General features: G+C 40.5%; 3 protein-coding genes across 6 annotated transcripts; all 3 read right to left on the bottom strand.

Moving 5' to 3' along the window:
- Nucleotides 665-1,364, bottom strand: LOC8059769 (putative non-specific lipid-transfer protein 14). Its single transcript, XM_002459768.2, has 2 exons — nt 931-1,364; nt 665-799 (listed from the first exon to the last, which is right to left on the bottom strand). Exons 1-2 carry the CDS (start codon nt 1,362-1,364, stop codon nt 790-792), a joined length of 444 nt encoding a protein of 147 aa, XP_002459813.2. The 3' UTR covers nt 665-789.
- On the bottom strand, nt 1,996-7,714 carry LOC8059768 (E3 ubiquitin-protein ligase At1g12760). Of its 2 annotated transcripts, none has more exons than XM_021454093.1 (5): nt 7,005-7,714; nt 5,796-5,915; nt 5,544-5,676; nt 4,955-5,119; nt 1,996-2,545 (listed from the first exon to the last, which is right to left on the bottom strand). In XM_021454093.1, exons 1-5 carry the CDS (start codon nt 7,484-7,486, stop codon nt 2,375-2,377), a joined length of 1,071 nt encoding a protein of 356 aa, XP_021309768.1. In that variant the 5' UTR covers nt 7,487-7,714; the 3' UTR covers nt 1,996-2,374. The 2 variants fall into 2 exon arrangements, with proteins under 2 accessions (XP_021309768.1, XP_002459812.1); XM_002459767.2 differs by having other exon boundaries at nt 4,955-5,122; nt 7,005-7,708.
- Nucleotides 13,487-18,278, bottom strand: LOC8061659. Of its 3 annotated transcripts, none has more exons than XM_002459766.2 (3): nt 17,872-18,278; nt 17,617-17,760; nt 13,487-13,905 (listed from the first exon to the last, which is right to left on the bottom strand). In XM_002459766.2, exons 1-3 carry the CDS (start codon nt 18,094-18,096, stop codon nt 13,762-13,764), a joined length of 513 nt encoding a protein of 170 aa, XP_002459811.1. In that variant the 5' UTR covers nt 18,097-18,278; the 3' UTR covers nt 13,487-13,761. The 3 variants fall into 3 exon arrangements, with proteins under 3 accessions (XP_002459811.1, XP_021310170.1, XP_021310171.1); XM_021454495.1 differs by lacking the exons at nt 17,617-17,760; nt 17,872-18,278 and adding exons at nt 16,202-16,345; nt 16,434-17,596; XM_021454496.1 differs by lacking the exons at nt 17,617-17,760; nt 17,872-18,278 and adding an exon at nt 16,434-17,595.

Below are 20,421 nucleotides of genomic sequence, written 5' to 3'. Positions count from 1 at the left end.
TTGTTTAGTTCCGAAAAGTTTTTAGTTGTAGTATTTTTTTTATTTATCAATTAGTGTCCAATCATAGATTAGGTTTAAAAGATTCGTCTCGCCATTTACATGCAAACTGTGGAATTAGTTTTTGTTTTCGTCTATATTTAATGCTTCATGCATGTGTTTAAAGATTCGATGGGATAAATAAAAAGTTTTTGGGTGTGGAACTAAACAAGACCTTAGCATTTGTAATAAAAACATCTTATGAGGTGGTACTCTGCATATATCTCAAAATCTTGTACTATGTCAGTATGTGACATGGGGGGAATCTTTGCAAATTTCTCAAAAAAAAAAGAGAGAAACTTTTCAGCTATATAGTCTCGTTTTTGGGGCCCAAAATGTGTCCGTTCGATGTGTCGATAAGCGACTCAGGCCCAACTGCCAACGCATGCATGTTTACTAGGCGCCCAACCGGCGGCTACCAAGCAAGCAAGCATCGGTGCCTGGTGGAACCTGATGAACAAGCAATAGCAATGCATATCGTTTGAGCACGTTCGACTAGGTGGTGCAACTTCGTTGACTGAATCGGTGATTCGGTCTTCGGTGGGTCAAACCGCATTGAATCAACAGTAAATTAACGACCAAGACCAAATTACTAGAACAGTCCTAGCTATTCTCCAAAAAAAAAAGCTGTGCTCCAAATTAACTTTATTTCTAGCTAGTGTGTACATGGCAACTATGCTGAGATGATGAGCAGAGATATTGCTCGTGAAAGTCGTGATGATTATCCTTGCACGGCCGGCCATGGCTGCGAGGTCAAGAAGGGCTGCGAGATCAAAATCAGTAACAATAATATTAACAAGCGCCAGAGTTTGCCGCTCTATTTGATGATTGAATAAGAGCGAGCGAGAGAGAGATCGACGATGTGCGTACGTACATCGCGTGTGCTCGTCGTACCTTGTGCAGTACGTGAGGGTGCCGGCGGCGGGCGGCAGGACGGCGCAGAGGACCGGCAGCAGCGCGATGGCGGAGGCGTTGGAGGGGTACCGCCGGACGAGCCCCGCCATGCACCCGCACACCGACCGCCAGTTGTCGGCGGAGTCCGAGGCCACGGCGTACAGCTCCGCCACGCCCTCGCAGCACGCCGCGCCGGGCGCCGGCACGGACGGCGACGCCGCCACCACCCCGCGCCTGACGAAGGCCTTGCAGCCCGCCAGCAGCGACGTCACCGTGGCGCAGTCCAGCGACGTCGGCGACGAGCGGCCCGCGTACGGGAGTGGCCTGGCCGCGGCCGTCGCGGCGAAGCATGGCGAAGACAGAGCGACGGCCACCGCCACCGCCGCCACGGCCACGGCGGCGCCGACTACAAGAGACCATCTCGCGGCTGCCATCATGGCCTTATAGAGCGCGACGCGAAGGATCGATTGGATGATACATAGTAGGTGGAGGTTTTGGCTGCGAGCTCTCGGTGATTTCTGGGTCGACGATGCTTCTCATGTCAGGTGCGCGTTGCATGCAGCGGTACGGTGCTGGGGTGTCGGTGTCATCCATGCGGGCATGATGAGCCAACGGCTTAGCGGATCCTCCAAACTCGAATGCTGACGCTGCCTGGCTACCATCATCATCACCACCGAACATGATCGTCACGATTAGTTTGGTTATATATAAAGTTTGGTTGAACTGAAACAGATTAACTACATTCTGAACTGAAAATTTGAGAGGTCCAAATATGGGGGCATCGACCCACTACGTGACCATGCTAAACACAAACCACCTGAGGAGATGAAATCAGGAAAGGTTGCATATAAACTGAAAATTTGGGCATTATCTTGTTCGCTTGTCAGAAAAATAATGGCTAAAAGTACTGTTCGCTAATTTATTGTCAAAGAAAAACACTAGTGAGTTGACTGGCAGATTCATCTCAAGCGAACAGGACAGTCATGTTCGATTGTGCCATTTGTACACTCATGTTTTGCGTGCAAAAAAAGGTTTACCATATTTCAAAAGGGAACAGATACACAATATTTGGAATTGCACATCTGCATCATATTGTCCACAAATCATTTATGCCAACCAAAAGCAGTCTGCATACTAGCCTCCAATTCATGAATCATTTTACAAACGACTGACTGCTTTCAAGATCCAACATGACCATGTGTTCAACTGTTCATGTACAAATAAATCTGCAATGCAATCAGATCGAGGAGAAAGAGAATGTACAGCCCCTGCAGAAAACTGCTAAAAGGAATATTCACGAGAACCAACATTGCAACCATCTGTGCATCACTATGACTTTTAACTACAGGACCGGTAATCACAACTCGATTCCCAAATGTCGTAGTACTGGAGCACAGCTGGGACATGCCGAAATGTTTCGCCACATTTTTTTTCCCTTAGTGACCTAGACCTCTTCTCTGTCGAGATTGCTCTTGACAATGTTGAACTTGCATAATGGGCAAGTAGCATTTATGTGAAGCCACTTGTCTATGCAGCTGCAGTGAAAATGGTGGTTGCAAGGGAGCTCACGTAGCTCCACACCATCTTCATATGGGCATAGGCAGATACAGCACTCCTGCATTAAAAATAGGATGATCAAATTGAGTCTGATAGAATAGCATTCTCTGACTAGTAATAACAGTGTAAGACTGCACAGTAACTCAAATGTATGTGACTAACAGTACTGCATATATTTACTCATTATAAGCAAGTAGCAAAAAAACAAGAGCTCAACATAATACTCATTCTGTTCCAATTTATAGGTCATTTTGGCTTTTCTAGATGCACAACTTTTACTATGTATCTAGACATATCGTATATCTAGGTGCATAGCAAAAGCCATGTGCCTAGAAAACCCAAAACGACCTATAATTTGGGACAGAGGGTGGTAACTCTTTTCCAGAAGATAACAAAGGTTTGAGCCAGCCCAAAACATTCAGAATTGAACATCAGCTTCATAAGGACTGGTACCTACACAAAAGGTGAATGGCACAATGCAAGAGGCAGTAATTCCAAGTTTCAAACTGACCAGTTGAATGCTCACACATGGACAAATAGGAAACATCATCTTGCAGACACTGAGAACACTAATGAGTCTATCATTAATAGAGTTCAGCTGCCTGTCACATGTCTATAAGATTTATGACACCAAACTTGATTGCTTATAGAAAAACATGGGTTTTGCCCATTGAGTACAATTTTGGTATATTTGTTTCGAAAAAAACATATAGAAGTAGTTGAGGTCACATGCCAGCTAGATAAGCTGGCACCAGAATATTACAATTTTATTAATTATTTCCAGATCCCCATATTCTATCATACATCCATTGACCTTGACATAGAATTCACATGAGACTCCCTAATCTAAAGTAAGTTGTGTGCATGGAAAAATAAAGCAGTGCAGTTTTGGATCTACTGTCATTTTTCTTCCTTTGTACATACTAGTGAAATGATGGACATTACATTATGTCCTAAACTAAATCATCACTGTCAGAATTTCCAAAATCTAACTATTTTTGAAAGGTCATAGAAAGGTAAAACATTTTTATAGTAAAAAAATGATCAAAGAGAAATCACTCAATTTCTTCCAAACATAGAATCTTATATATGAAATCATATGCAGGTTAATTTTTATTTAATCCAAAATTGATAAAAAAATATTTGAGGTGGTGTAAGCTAATTTCTCATGGATGTAGTTTGCCCTTTAAACTTAAAGTTGAATTTAAAATCTAAAACTAAACCATTTGGCATCAATATATCAGCTTTGTTTTATAATTAATTTGGATTCAAGTTGCAGATATGAAACTTCTCCTCAGATAAGATAGAAGAATTCTCCAATTACTCAAATTCTTTCCTTTGAACTCTAAATCTTTAAATTATTTTCTCTGAACTCCAAAATCTTTAAGTGCCAAAAGACATTTAAACTGTAGCTTCAAATTTTAAAAGAAAAGGTAAATGGATTAGTCATTTCATTTCTGAAAACTAGATCAGATGTTTATCCATAAAGCTCCCTAGTTTCAAAGGTGCATACAACAAATCCAAAGAGAAAGATGGCAAGATGCTGAAACCCTTCTACACTAACAGAAGTCCAAGATAAATATTTTGACACACACAGGAGAGCTTTTATGTACATAGACACCTAAAATCACATCTTTCGAACCATGGGGTGTTAAGGAAGTAGTACTGCCTATGGCTACAAGAACGTAGTGACATGACATGTCCCAACAGGCAGAGGCAGCAACAAGAAGGTAGTGACATCTGAAATGTCCGATACAGGCAGAGGCACACGTCCCATAGAACTGAGGAAGGCAAAGAAAAAATGAACAAATTGACATTCTACAAAAACTTAAACATACTACTCCCTCCGTTTCACTATTTTGTAGGCCTTGGGAGAAAACGTTCTACCATGTTTGTCCATTGATGGTATGAAGGGTGTAATTATTGCAATATTTCTACTCCACGCCCTGATTCTAAGTGTAGAGAAATGGTTACATCATGATGAATATGGGTAGAGATGGTTATTTCATGTTCCTGTTACTAGTAATTCATTGGTTTCTGCACATGGTTTGTTGTGGACAAATATAGTGAAACAGAGGGAGTAAATGTTTCGCCATGTAAAGAGAACTGGAACTATGGAAGTACTGTGGCAAAAGAAGGAAACAATTTCCAAACCAAAACTCCTCCATTGTCCATGCAAACTAACCTTTTGCAAATCTAGGGAATGATAAACTATTCTACAATTTCAGAAATGCATGCTCCAGTGTAAGAAATGGTAAACTATTCTACAAATAATAGACTTTAGACCTCATGCAATGTAAAAATTAACATGATGTAATCAGTTTGCTGCAATTATCCTAAAATCCCACAATTATTCAAATGAAATGGGATTTCTAACACATTCAGCGACGATCATAAATATCTACAGAAGGAGAATGATAACACAATGTGTCACTAAAACTTCACAAAAGAAACTTGAAAAACTTACCGCATCCTCAGCTGAAAGAATATGTTCGACAGGAGGATTGGTACCACACTCTGTCATCACTCCACCCACAGGTGCTGCAATGCCGGCAGCTAGCTTGTCTGCATCACTCATTGTCCGAAATTTGAATTTGGAAAGGTTGTTTATGTCATCTTCAGATGCTCCCTCCTGCTGAAATTAAAACAAGTAGATAGTCTCAGCAAAAACACAAGAGGATTGGTTTTGTGTCAGGAGGCAGAGATGAGAATTGTTTCCATCATGTCAACGACCATCTTAAGCATGAACAATTCAAATAATAATAGCTAATAAGTAGAATAAGTAGTTGTGGTAGTGTAAAGGGATAAAGCTACAGAGAAAAAGTTCAGGCAATGATGGTTACTAGCTCACTGCACATCAGCATAGGAGAGATCAATGATCCCAGGCAAAGCTTCAGTTAAAATTACCTGCACCACTACAGGGCATGGGTGTATGAATGTAGCAAAGGGCAGCAAACAGAAGTGTTAATATCATCCAAACAGGGCATTAGCCATTGCATTTGACAGAAAAAATAAAGGAACTGTATTTAGAAGACCATGGTGGTCACAGGGCATACCTGATCAGTTACAGCATATAAGATAGCAATAATGCAGGGAAGGCAGCAACAAACAGCGATTCCAATCACACAAGCCAAGGCAACACAGAAGACCACAAAGAAAACATCAAATGCCAGAAAAACAATTGACAGCCTGTAGAAATAAGAAAAAGAAGATAGACATTTCAGAGAACAACATTGATGAACTTAAAAAGGACCACTCAATTTTTTTTCCCTTATTCACACATCAAGTTACAGTTACAACAGGCATACCAATAAAGCTGAGGAGCATCATGTGATAAAGCTTGACCGCCTGCAGAGACCCAATAGAACCCGACAATCCACCATATGAAGGAAAACATCGTGTTTGCAGACTCCAAGTGCTTCACAACACTGAACATGGAAACAGATAAATAATAAGTATGACGACAAGAACAAGTAATCTTAAGGATTTCAGTATTGAAATGTTTCCTAGTGTGATGCAGGTAAAATGAAGGAAAGACATGTGAAGGCTTTGTACAAAAGCGCCCAAAAAAACTAGTAATAGACAAGTTCATAAAATCAATACAACGTTTTCATTGGGGCCATTTCTATGTAAGATATCAGCCCATATTAAATAATCTCAGAAAGCAACCTACTCAGTTCTCAGGCTAAATCTCTTGTTTTCAGTTTTTGTACTTCATTGTTATAGATGATAATTTCATTACTTATTGCTTTCACTTGTTCTAAAAGGATTGCAATCAAGTGGTATATTTGCATGCAAGTGAACCACAAAGAAATATTCAAAACACATTTATGGAAATTAAAGGGAATACATTCAATAGAAGCATCTTGGTCATCATAAAGTTGGCTGCAAATACCAATATAAATTTGTCGAAACTGGTTATTGAAATAACAGTTACGGAATTGAGAGAATAAGGGTTTGTTTAGGTAGTGGGGATTCAGATCCAAAATATAAAAGATTTGTCAGATAAATCCCCTCAAGCACACCTAAATAATTAACCGGTTCCGCTGCAAGTCTGCAATGTATGAAGTCACACATGCTATCATCAATTACTTCAAAAGTTTTCCATAAGAATGCAACCTTAACTGAAACAACATAATTACGCTGGCAATCAACCTTTCACCATCCCCCTATGCACAATTTTTATAAGCAAAGAATATCACAAGTTCAATAGTAGTCATACTATATACAAAAAAGAAAAGGGGAATGAAATAAAGGGGAAAAGGTAGAGGCCCCATAAAAAGGTGCACAACTGCCATCTAGTCCACAACTCAAAGGAGAAGAGCTTCAAAGACCAACAACAAAGAGCACGAGGTAGCTACTTAACAATCAAAAGCATGAGCACAGAAATGGTCAACACAGCACAACATAAGGAGGCCTGGAGGTGGCACGTAACTTTGACCAGATCATGATGGCAATAAGATGAAACACCAGAAGTATTGAGAGCTCGGGCTCGATCCAAGCAGAGGCTCGCTCACCTGAGCTTGAAATCCTCATCACCGGCTCCCTCCTGGTCCGCGTCCCTGCTCCGACGCCTGTACTCGACGGTGACGCAGAGGATGTGGAGGAGGCACTGGAGCACGTAGCCCGCGATCCAGACACGGAGCGGCACGGCGGGGCTCTCGCCCGTCGACGCGGCGAGTACGGCCGCGGCGACGGCGACGAAGGCGAGGTTCCAGAGCATGTCGAGCACGACGACGGGCTTGGAGTAGGCCCAGTCGGTCTGGCGCTCCTCGAGGTGCTCGGCGGCCGTCTCCCGCACCGCCACGGAGGGCTCCCTCATCAGGCGCCGGCTCCCAGTGCGGCGGATGAACCGCGCCGCGCCGCGGAGGCTCGTGAGCCGCCCCAGCGGGCCGCCTCCGGAGGGGCCGGATGCCGGGGAGGTCGGCGAGGAGATGAGCGGCGTGGACGGGGAAGGTGGGTCCCCGCCGGAGGAGCGGCGCGGAGAGGTTGACGCCATGGCGGGAGCCAATTAGCCAAACCCTAGCACTTTTTTTTTCTCTCCTTTTCTCCTCTTCTCCCTGTGATTAGCGTGGTTTTTGGGGGCGGCCAGTTGGTTTGCAGCGTTAGCTTTGCTCGTGAGTTCGGTACGGTAGGCAGTTGGGGGAGGCGCGGCCGGGAGGGTTCGGCGAGGACGTGGATGGCCCTTGCAGGTTTCTAGCGCCGCTCTTTCGCGATCTTTCCGTTCATTCAGGTCCTTGATCGCAATGAATAGAAACCACGCGGAGCCGGCACAGGAAACGAACTACGTGGAGGTACCGCTCATCCTAGCTACCTCCGCGCAGTGCATTTTCAGTGCAAAGAAATGATGATAGAGTTTATCAGTTAAATCTATCATCTATTTATTAGTATTTTTTTTATAATAAATCAGTAAACAATATTTGTTATCATGACTTTTTAGCTAAATAAATCCAAACATATTTATGTTTAATCTTGTTTTGTTGCATTAATTTAATTACAAAGAAATGCACAGAAAATGCAAAGATGATTTCATGGTCAGATGGCAAGCTAGAATTCATTGAGGGAGTACTATGTCACAAAGGGCAGCAATGATGGCGCAGGCGAATTAGTGGCATTTGGAGACTTAGGCAATTTCCTTTCGAAACAAGTATCTGTTCCAAATTTGTTTTGACCGTAACATTTTCAACAATTAATTATGCAACGAAACAAGATCGAACATGAACATACTGTTGATTTTTCCAAAAAAAACAATATTTTCTAATTTCAAAATAGAATATTTTAGAAAATGTAGTAGAATCTGTCTTGACGAATGTTTTTTAAAGAATTTTTACGCCACTCGAGAAGCCACTTCTCTAACCGTGTGTTTGGTTGCAAGGTTGAGACCAACCCGAATGGGTTCGATCCGCTTTTGGGGTGTTTGGACGGGGGTTGGGAAAGGGATGGGTTGAACCCCAAAGGAATATTCACTGATTATGCGGGTTGGGCTCGTCCGCCAGATTTCGACGGACGGAGCCGCTCCCGCCGGGTTGAGTGGGACTCGTGCAGGGACCACGAACGACGTCCGTTCCGCAGTCGCGCTCGCGCCCGAAGTCCCGCCGCCACGCACAGGAGCACTGCCCGCCTGCCTCCGCCCGGCCGCGCGCGAGTGCCCCGCTGCGGTCTCCGCCGCCACGCCCCGCTCCGGTCTCCTGGAGCGCGAGAGGGCCGCGGCCGCCTCCGCCTGGCCGCGCGCACGAGCCTCCGCCCGGCCTCCGCGCACGAGCCTCCGCGAGGGAGGCAAGGCCACGCGCACGAGCCTTCGCCAGGCCGCGCGCGAGGGAGGTGAGGCCGCCTCCGCACGCACGAGCACCACCACCGCGCGCCTCACCGTAGCAGAGGGAGGTGGGTCTTCACGCGCGCCAGGAGAAGGTTGAAGAAGAAGAAAGTGGTGGGTGGAAGAAGATAAGGTGGAGAAAAAATTAAAAAAAAAGAAATAGGTGAGAGATTGACAGGTGGGGTCCCCTGGTGTCAAGTGGGATCCTCACTAACGGGGTTATCATGGCATCCAATTCATATTTCCAATTCCTTCAACCAAACACCGGACGGGTTGACTCCAACCCAGAAATTAGAGATGCAACCAAACACTGGACGGGTTGGCTCCGTCCCCAAAAACTGGGTTGGATCCAACCCAACCCACCCAACCCCCAACCAAACACACGGTAAAGTAGTTACTGTTTCTGGAGAAAGCGAAACTCTACCAAACTGGTCCGAATCCAAGGGCATGTCCTTTGAAAATCTCTTATTAGTCCCAAGCCTACTGCCTTGGCTATCGTATTAGGATTGTTCAAACCAAAATGGCACTAGGAAAACATAATAATTATCCTATAGGTAAGCAAATGTTGATGTAGAGGAATGAAAAAAGAAGAGCTTGGCTCTCATAGAAGCAACAAGCTGGTACGGAAGCCTATGCAATGATGGGCCTAAACACAAATTGAATGTGACAAGAATTAGAAAAGACTAAGTAGAACATGGTAAAAGTAACATTAAAAAAATTTAGATAAAAAGGAGATACCTATTATATAATCTGGTTCTTCTAACTTGACGAATAGTCAGATATACTTGACTCTATTGTTGGACTTGCTCTCACAAGCTGCCAAATTAGACGATTATATAGATTGAAAATTTAGAAGATAGAGTAACAAGAGCGGGATAAAATAAGTCCATACCAACCGCGCTACAGCATACACACACAATTAGAGGAAACAAATGTCAAAGGATCATGGCCCACAATTTAAATTAAATTAAAAGTACTACTAAATTGTGAAAATTTCAGTCTGTCCCAAAATTTTTCTGCCGTCGGTACGGGACAAGTCGGCCAGGCGTCCGTACAAATCGCTCAAAGGCTGGTACACGAGTCGGCTCAGCAGTCTGGTATGAATAGCTTCAAACGTCGGCAAAGGGAAAAAGAAGAATAAAAGTTTTTCTAAAGTTCTCAATGTAAAATCTCTTTTATACATTACAGATATTGAGAATAAAGAAATTATAGAGGCTTAGATGCAAAGTATTTATCCTATTAGTTTATTTTTCTTTTATTATTTAAATTAATTAATAAATACATAGTAATTCATAGAAAAATCTAAAATTACAAAACAAATTTTGTTTAGCTCCACATATGTAGATCCATGCAGCAAACAAAAGATATCACACATTTTATTATATTTTCTTTGCTGGAGATGTTTGCCTATGCTTTTTAGTGTAAAATTGATCGGCTGGAAATTGATAAATACGTAGTAAATCATAGAAAAATCTGAAAATTACAAAATAAATTTTGTTCAGCTTCATATATGTAGATCAATGCACTAAACAAAAAATATCATAAATTGTAGTATATTTATTTTTTGCTGAAGATGCTTGTCTATGTTTTTTAGTGTAAAATTAAAATTGTAGTTATCTTGCCCAATTATTATGAAAATTTTATAGTAGTATATTTAATGTGATGCTTGATTTGTGGTAAAAGCTTTGGCACCATTCTTGCATATCCTACTAATTTACTAATTTATCTAAAGTGTTTATCCTATTAGTTTACTTTTCTTTTATTATTTAAATCGATTGATAAATACATAGTAATACATAGAAAAATCTAAAATTACAAAACAAATTTTGTTCAGCTCCACATATGTAGATCTATGCAGTAAACAAAAAATATCACAAATTTTATTATATTTTCTTTGCTGGAGATGCTTGTATATACTTTTTAGTATAAAATTGATCAGCTGGAAATTGATAAATAAATCATAGAAAAATCTAAAAATTACAAAACAAATTTTTTTCAGCTCCATATATGTAGGTCCATGCACTAAACAAAAAATATCACAAATTTTAGTATATTTATTTTTTGTTGAAGATGCTTGCCTATGCTTAGTGTAAAATTGAAATTGTAGTTATCTTGCTCCAATTGTTATGAAAATTTTATGGTAGTCTATTTAATGTGATGCTTGATTTGTGATAAAAGTTTTAGCACCATTCCTGCATATCTCACTATTTTACTAATTTATCTAAATGTATACTTGAGGATGCTTACACTACCTTTGCACGATGTGTTGTTATGTTATATGAACACTTGATAAGCCCATATATTCATAATTACATACATTTAACTGACATATCATATTTCATAGGAATCCTAACCTAAATAAAAAAAAGCTACCAACAAACTTCTCATATTTTAATATAATACTAAGATATATTAAGAGGTAATATTAGAGTAAGATAAGGTTTGACTAATCTCTATTATTATTATTATTAAATAAATATGTCTCCAAGCTATATATTATTGTAAATATTAACTATCTAATACCATAGATGTCATGGTTATCAATAAAATAAATTACGGACTTTAATGTTATAAAAAAGATAAATATAAATAGATATGTAACATTATATCATCACTTTCTATGATCATTTAATGTTTTTCTCCCGTTGCAACGTACGGGCATATTTGCTAGTAAAAGATAATAAGAGCAACTCCACCTATTTTTCTTAAAACCACCCTTTAAATCATCATTTAGAGTTATTCTAATAAAAATCGATCTCTATACTTCTTCATCTTTCAAACATCTTTGTATCTCGTTCAGTACTCTGGAGAGTTAGATCAGTTTTCTATCTTTCAAGCACTATTTGTCCGAGCGTTTGTTTAGCCCGTTTGCACACTGTTTTAGGCCCTGTTTAGATTGAGAACCAAAATTTTTTGGGTGTCACATCGGATGTGTCGGAACGATGTCGGGAAGAGTTTTTAGAAACTAATAAAAAAATAAATTACATAGCTCATCAGGAAACTGCAAGACAAATCTATTAAGTATAATTAATCTACCATTAGCACATGTGGGTTACTGTAGCACTTAAGGCTAATCATAGAGTAACTAGGCTTAAAAGATTCGTCTCGCGATTTTCAACCAAACTGTGTAATTAGTTTATTTTTTATCTACATTTAATGTTTTATGCATGTGTCCAAAGATTCGATGGGATGGATGAAAAATTTTTGGGTGAGTAACTAAACAGGGCCTTAATGCTACACAAAGGTACAACTTCAGTTGTTTTGACTATTTAAACAACATTCTTTCCCATTTAAACACCTATTTTGGTGACCGACTGTTTATACTGTTTAGCATTTAGGATAAGACTACTTTCAAGCGAGAAATAGAAATATAGCATGAAAATATTTAGAGATCTAATTGAAGAAGCCACTTGGGGAACTTTTTTTCACCTAAATTAGGATAATAGACTTGTTTTATGAGCCATACTTTTTTATTAGAATAATATTTTTCTCTCAAAATAAATCAACAAACATTATTTTTAGCCATGACTTTTCAGACAAGCGAACAGCCGCTTGTCTGAAAAGTTATGGCTAAAAATAATGTTTGTTGATTTATTTTGAGAAAAAAAATACTATTCTAATAAAAAAAATATGGCTCATAAAACAACCGAACAGATAAGCCTATTGAAGATAGTAGATGCTCTTAAGATGGCGTGGAAAGTATCAGACTGTCTGTCTGACGAGCAACGTGAGGACATGAATGACGAAAATGAGCCACTGGATTGTGATAGCAACGTGATTTACGTGGACCATTTGGTACACCTGTAACAGCCATGACTAGGATGTTAGATTAATATATTACAAATACCACGTGTAATGTATTGAGATCGAGTAATATATTACCCCACTGCAAACATTTTAACATATCCTCCTATCGAGGAAAACATGTGCATCTTACATGCTGACTTTATTTTGCAAAAGTGATTTTTTTGTGTGAATTTCAGTATTTGAAATGGTTCACCGTTTGAGTGTCTGACCAATCTTTGCACTTGGGGCCATACGTTAGTTGACAGAGGGTCATTCCAAATTAGCATATAGTCGTGCGAGGTCACATGCTGACTAGTAAGGCCAAGGGGAAAACGAAAATCTAAGGCGGTATTTGGTTTGAGATGTTAAAGTTTAATAGTTACTATAGTTCTTTCGTTTTATTTTATAATTAGTATCCAATGATGAACTAACAAGAGCAACCAGGCCCTTGGCCCTTAAAAAAAACCGTAAAAGTCTCCTAGGCCTCGACCAATATTTCCGGTCAAACTGGGCTTCGAGTACAAGCTGGACCATGGACTCGATGAATGGTTCTACGGTGGCAAGTATTACCATGTGTTATGTGTACTAACAAAATAAGCGCTACCTCTTCAACTTAATTTTTATAATAGCTTCTCTCAAATCAAGACCGTAAAGAAAATAATAATAATTCTACAGTGACTGACCTCCTTGTTACTCACTCTCCTCTCCTGGGTGAAGATGATGTATAATGTCCATGCTTATTTCATTCTCTGCTTCCGTGTCCCATCCATTCTATCAAAAGTTACAGTAGTTTCCATTTAACTTGCGGGCACAATATTTCAAAAACGTATTCTACATTCCTGACAGAAAATCATTTAGCATTTGTAAAATGAACTGATTTTCAGAGAAACACAGCAGAAATTTTCTGACCTTAAACTTTACAAGCATCATATGATCGTGATCTTCAATTCTCCTTTTATACAATCAATCATAACAAATTAGTAAATATATGTTTAGGTGGGTGGGTGGGGGTATTTCATCTGGAACAGTTGCGGTGCCATCATGGATCAATATGACTTTTGCTTCATTATTAATACAACAGATTGCAGATACATGCTATCCACTATCCAAGTTAAATACACACAATACAAACTCTGTCGTGTAGACAGAAGAAATTGTCCATATAAAACTTGGGCTTATAGGCTTGCCATGGGCATGATGTAAAAGGTGGCTCGAGATGTGTAGCAGAGCCTTTTGGTATCCTTTAGTCTGAAATCGATTGTGGTAACCACGACTGATCTGCCCTTCCTCAGTATCTGCGCTTCAACATCCACTTCAGACTGCATGAAGATAAATAATGGACATTAGGATTGAATACAAGCTTGAAATCTGACATGATAAAATATTTGTCAGTGAGATGGAACAATTCGAATGTCTGTATATCCCATTATTCCTATTTTATTCACTAGCTTGTGTTTCAATTAGAAGACTCAAGACTATGTTAGAGATTTGGCATCAGCAGAGAACCGTAGAGCTATGATTCATCAGAAATTGATTTCTAATGCTCGAAAAGAAAATATGCCATATGCCCAGAGGACATAGTGATATTAGTACAAAGGGTGCAGGAAATAAACTATGGCACAAGTGAAGAAATGAGTTCTATGGCACCCTTCCTAAGTTTACTGAATTTGGACAAAAAAAAAACAAAAGACAGAAGTACTATTGGCAGCAGCAATGTCAATGGGATTCGTCAGCGATAAGGTTGTCTTCAGGGTCAGAATATGAAAATGAGATAACCTAGCATTTTCTATATCATGTAGCCCTTTCCAAAAAATTTTTGGAAAATCGACGCTGTAGCACTTTCGTTTGTATTTGACAAATATTGTCCAATCATGGACTAACTAGTCTCAAAAGATTCGTCTCATCAATTCCGACCAAACTGTGCAATTTGTTTTTATTTTCGTCTATATTTAATACTGCATGCATACGTCTAAAGATTCGATGTGACGGAAAATCTGAAAAAATTTGCAAAATTTTTTGGGAACTAAACAAGGCCTAAATGGACTCAAAATTGAAATTGATTGATTATGCGAGTTAAATGTAAGCTACTGATGTCACACTGACATGGGGCATCACAGCAAGTATCACGTGGAAGAGCATGGAATTATAAAACTGGTATCTGTCAGATTTATTCCAAATCAAAAGCAAAATTTAGAGCTATATGACATGCCACTCTTCAGGGCCCACTTTATCATAATCCAATTTCCCAACAAGGACACAACATTACAACATACTCCCTCCATCCCAAATATAAGTCATTCCAAGAATCTTGAAAAGTCAAAGCATATAAAATTTAACCAAAGTTATAGCAAAAATTAGAAAGACTTATGATATAAAACATGTATACTATAAAAATATAATCATTAAAGAATCTAATGATACTTGATTGCTATCATAAATATTATTATCTTATCATATAAATTTGGTCAAATTTGAAATACTTTGACTCTCCAAAATTCTTGGAATGACTTATAATTTGGGATGGAGGGAGTACATTACTAGTGAATGACCAAAAAAATTAACAATGGCAATCTCAAGCTTCTAATCCTTTCTTCTCATATTAGATATAATCACAGAGAAACTAAAAGTGTTTAGTTTGTGAAAGTTCAAATCAAAATTATTAAACCCTTGGACCTTCTGAGGATTAAAACCGTCTTTACATGATCATTATATAGGACAAAATCCATATTACAACCTCTGTTCCAAAAATTATGACACCAGTAGAATAGATGCAATCAACTACAATAACTTTCGCTCTGATATCATTTGTCGATATTAAAATTTCAAACTGACAAGTTTGTCTTTTGTAAGCACTTGAATACCTATTTCATTCAATATGCTCGTCACATCAATCGTATTCTACCATTTGCGGCCTCCAGAATGTCATGCATTCTGCATCTAATGCTTTGCAGTACTCTAACATTAGAAATCAACTTCTGATGAACAATAGCTCTACGGCTCCCATACTTTCTCTTTTTGAGTGTGCATGTATGAAACCTTCCGTGGTTATGTACATCATGATATCTCACTTGTATCACATGCTTGTATTGAACTATTGAGTATTTGAGTCTGGACTGGACCCCTAACCTTTCTTCAAAGATGAAACAAATGGACAAGACCTTAGCATTGCACAAACAATCACCAGGTTTGCAAAGACCAATTAGCTTTTGGGTTGCAGTCCGAACTCTGAGTCAGAGTTGTAGGCTGTAACCGGTTCTGGTTGCTTTTCTTTTCTCCTCTGCTACAAACTCTTGTATTTCCGTTGGCTTAATGAAAATGGGGATGCTTTGTGTCAAAAAAAAAATTACATCAAAACCTCCAAAAATCTGTTTCCTGCAGCTACATTAAGAATAACCAATTAAAAAGCAGTAGCCAGAACCCCCGAATCCCCCAAATTATCCTAACGTTTTAAATCGCTGCAGAAAGTTGCCCCAAGAGTACATACAATATAATAATGTGAAATTCGAGTATATATTGCAATCAAATCGGATGCTGGATGAGTGGATAGAGGCCATGACTATTGGAAAAGCTATACTGTAAGTGTCAGGTGCAGAGGATTTATTAGAAGAAGATCACATCGCATCGCGCTGCAGCGAGGTACGCGGTGCTAAGCTCGCCGAGGAACATCTCTTTATCCCCGGCGGCTGCCCGCGCGCACGCCATCCCGACGGCCTCGGCCACGGCCGCCACCACGCCGCCGTGGAGCGTGTTGTACGGGTTCTGCAGGGAAAAGTCCATGCAAGGGAACTAGGTAGGTAAGCAGCAGAGAGAGATTTCAACGGGGAGCTCAGTAGCAGTAGGTGCTCACGGTCACGGCGTGTGAGACGGTGATGGTGCAGGAGACCCGCGGGGTCGGGGAGGCGGAGACGGCAACCGAGGAGAGGATGGCGCGTACGAGCGCAGAGTAGGCGTCGGGCTGGTCGGCCGAGGCCGGGAGGCGCGCGTCGGCGCCTAGGAAGCGGAGGAATGCCAGCATCACCTCCCGGGATTCCGCCGGCGACAGCTTATGCCCCGGCTCTCCGTCCCCCATCTCCTCTTCCGCCTGCGTCGTTTGCTTTGCTGCTCCAGAAGTCCGGCGCCGTGGGGGCGCGAGTTCGGGTTCGGGGTTGGTGCGAGTGCCGGCCGGAGTAATGCGTGACAACCGCTGTTGGTTGTTGGGCGTGCCGCCGTGCCGTGCTCCCTGAAAATATCGTGTGGGGGAAGAGGCCGAGCGCTGTGCGAGGAAGATCGCGGCTAGACCGCTAGCGTAGTCGTCGGAAGATGAAAAACAGAAGAAGGCCGCCCAACTGGGTGAAGCAGGCCGAGGATGGGCCTGGCCCATTTACTGTTCAGGAGTTTTTGTTCTTAATTAAAATTTCCATTCCTGAAATTCAAGTGAATTTGAACCCGGCACAAATTTGGATGGAGAATTCAAAGTTTAAGAAAAGTAGTAGAGGAACATTATCATAGTTTTCATAATTTTCATACCTAGCAGTCGTGTCACTTATTAGTTATTATCTAATGGTCTACTTATTAGTTACATGTTCGATAAACTATGAGTTGCAATTTTTGAACTGCAAAAAGTTCCAAAGAAGCTTATACAAACATCAAAGAAATGTCCCCAAGCTAGTTTCTTTTATTTGGGAGGTATTGGCACTAATTTGAAATTTTTAGTCTGATATATATTATCCCCATCCCCTTTTGCAATCTTGAATTCCTGATACCTATTTCCCAAGCAATATTCTAGACACAACCTCATCTCTTGCAGAATCAATATCCAGTGATTCTAAATCACAGGTTCTAGACGTATAACTTTGCCCTCATCATCTTTCTCTGACCCTGGATTAACCCATTACTGCAAATCTCCTATCCCCACAATTTTGTGATGATCGATTCAATCCATCCTACACAGTGATTGCTGTATATGGCGAGCGAAACCATTGGGAAAAAAATTTCGAATGGATCTGTATTGTATATCAGGGGCGTTGACTGTTGAGGATCGGGAAACTCACGTTGAGTCGCGCGGCGGCGAGGTACGCGGTGCTGAGCTCGCCGAGGAACATCTCCTTATCGCCAGCCGCGGCGCGCGCGCACGCCATCCCGATGGCCTCAGCCACGGCAGCCACCGCGCCGCCGTGGAGCGTGTTGTACTGGTTCTGCACTCACCGCGCCGGCCGGAGGCAATTAGGAGAAAGGGGAGAGACCGAGATCGAGTGGTTCTGTCCTACCCAACGGCGGGGGAGGCTATTCAAGAAGCAGGCGCTCACCGCGACGGCGGGGGAGATGGTGATGGTGCAGGAGACGCGCGAGGAGGTGACGACGGCGGAGGAGACGATGGCGCGGACGAGCGAGGAGTAGGCGTCGGGCCGCTCGGCCGAGGCCGGGAGGGGCACGTCCACGCCCAGGCCTTGGAAGAAGCCCACCGTCCGCTCTCGGGACTCTGCCGGCGAAAGCCGCTGCGGATTCACCGGCGGCGGCAGCTGCAGAGGCATCTCTTTCACAAATCACAAGCCCCGTTTACTCTTGCTTCTGCTCTTCTCCGACGTGGGTGGTAGCAGCAGCCTGGGTGCGGATGTGGCGGCGGTGGCGCACCGCGCACCTCCGACTCGGGTTGGGGGTCGGGAGTGGGGTCAGATGGTGCGCTGGCACGCATTGTATGAAGTATGAACTGATGGCGACGTATTGTTTGCCTCCAAACTCAAAAAACCATGTTTGTTTCTGGGCCTTGGTAAAGTTTTTACTGCCCTCCAGGTCACATATTTTCACTCTGTTATTTATTGGATTTGCATTGAAAGTATATAAATACACATCTTAAAACGAAATTGTATTGATATGTGTGTTTTCATATTTTTTCGTGCGAATTCAATAGATAGGAGAGTGGGAGCATGTGCCCAAGGGAGAAAAACCGTGTTCGCCTTGTTTAGTTTGCAAAAAAATTAGATTTTTCGTCACATTAAATCTTGCGGCGTATGCATGGAGCATTAAATATAAATAAAAATAATAACTAATTACAGAATTTATCTGTAATTTGTGAGACGAATCTTTTAAGCCTATTTAGTATATGATTGGACAATATTTGCCAAATACAAACGACAACGTCTATTTTGTAAAAAAATTTAGAATTAAACAAGACATCTATATAAAGAAAATTAGAATCCCACCAAATGCTTTAATTATTTTTTATTCTTTTATCGCTGCTTTAGAACTTTAAACTAGCACAATTGAGAATCGAGAATAAAAAAAATCCTTGCGGTAAAAGTGGTCTCAACCAAAGGAGCATCTTCACGGTATATCTCCTCTGTGATAGCAGGGTGTTCTAATATCGGTTTTTTTGGATATTCTCAATAAAAAATATCATTTTTTGGATTATTATAAAGATAATGCACTAGATCATCAATAATCTCTTCTAATACATAAAATCTACATGTCAGATCACAATTTATTATTTTCTCTTTTTTTCCTTTCCTTTTCTCTTAAGGGGTCCGCAACAGTCCTAGCTAATTGCTAGCTAGGAGGCATCCACGTCATCCACCAAATAGCTAGCAGTCCATACAGCTATCTATATAATGCTAGCTATTTAAATTTTTAATACTTCCATACACAGAGAGAAAACGGATATGTTGTGAACATTATCTCTATGCCTCTTTGTGCGAAGATAACACTAAACATCTTATCTAAAAAACATGTAATCTCAATATAACCAACTGATAGCAAATAAATTTTCATGACGACATGGAAAGCTTTTGAACAGAACAATAAAATAAAGCATCCATACGTTACTACAGGATGAACTAATAAACCTGACTCAAGGCATACATTTTTATTTCATGCCACAAAAGCAAAGATCATGCGTCGACTGCATGTTTGCCCCTCATGCGTCGTTGTTCTGCGGGATGGCGGATGCGAGCGAGGGCGACAATGCACAAACAACGAATGGCAGATGCGGGCAACGATGCACAAACAATGAATGAAGTGCGAGTGGTGCTCCCATGTTATGTCGGTTAACGACTTAAAATTTATTAGCACTACTTTTTATCTATGAAATAATATTTTTTTCTCACAATAAATCAGTAGTAGCAATCAAATATGGCGCATATGTTATTAGAAATTGTCGGTTGCTCGAAGCCAAGCTCGGTCCACTGTTTTTTTTAATGTTAAAGGATTACATTACTTCATAAACATAAAACATAGTAATATAGAGATGGAGCTAAATTTTTTCCATTGGAAGGTTTGAAATATTTGTTTACGGCTATATTGTGGAGGGTGTATATTTGACTCACAAGAGTAGACACAATGACTTGGTGTGGACTACCAAACGGGCCGATAGTAAACTATCTAGGGAGAATTATATGTAACTAATCATCTACAGCATGTTCGCTTAGCTGATAAACTATGACTAAAAATATTGTTCGCTGATTTATTATGGTAAATAAGCTCAATCGAATAGACTGCTAATTAGTTTTATTTTGAGGCACAAAATAGCACATGCTGATTGTTTTTGAGGCACCAAACTTCAAACAAACTACACAAGTGGTTGTTGCTCGAGTAGGCTAAATCAATTGCATTAAACAAACAGCTTGTAGGAAATGTATTTACTAGGCAAGACATCTAGGGTTACAACTAAAAATGTCCATTGTGCTAGTTTATATATATAATACTCTCTTTACACAAAAAAGAATACAATTCTCGTATCTTTTAAGGAGCCAAATGCTTTCAAATTTGATCAAAGTTTATAGAAAAAATATTAATATTTATGATATAAAATAAGTACACTAGATTAATTATACAATATATTTTTGTAATAAACCAATTTGAGA

This window comes from Sorghum bicolor, chromosome 2 (assembly GCF_000003195.3).
Source record: "Sorghum bicolor cultivar BTx623 chromosome 2, Sorghum_bicolor_NCBIv3, whole genome shotgun sequence".
NCBI lineage: Eukaryota > Viridiplantae > Streptophyta > Magnoliopsida > Poales > Poaceae > Sorghum > Sorghum bicolor.
This window is presented reverse-complemented; position numbering and strand designations above follow the sequence as displayed.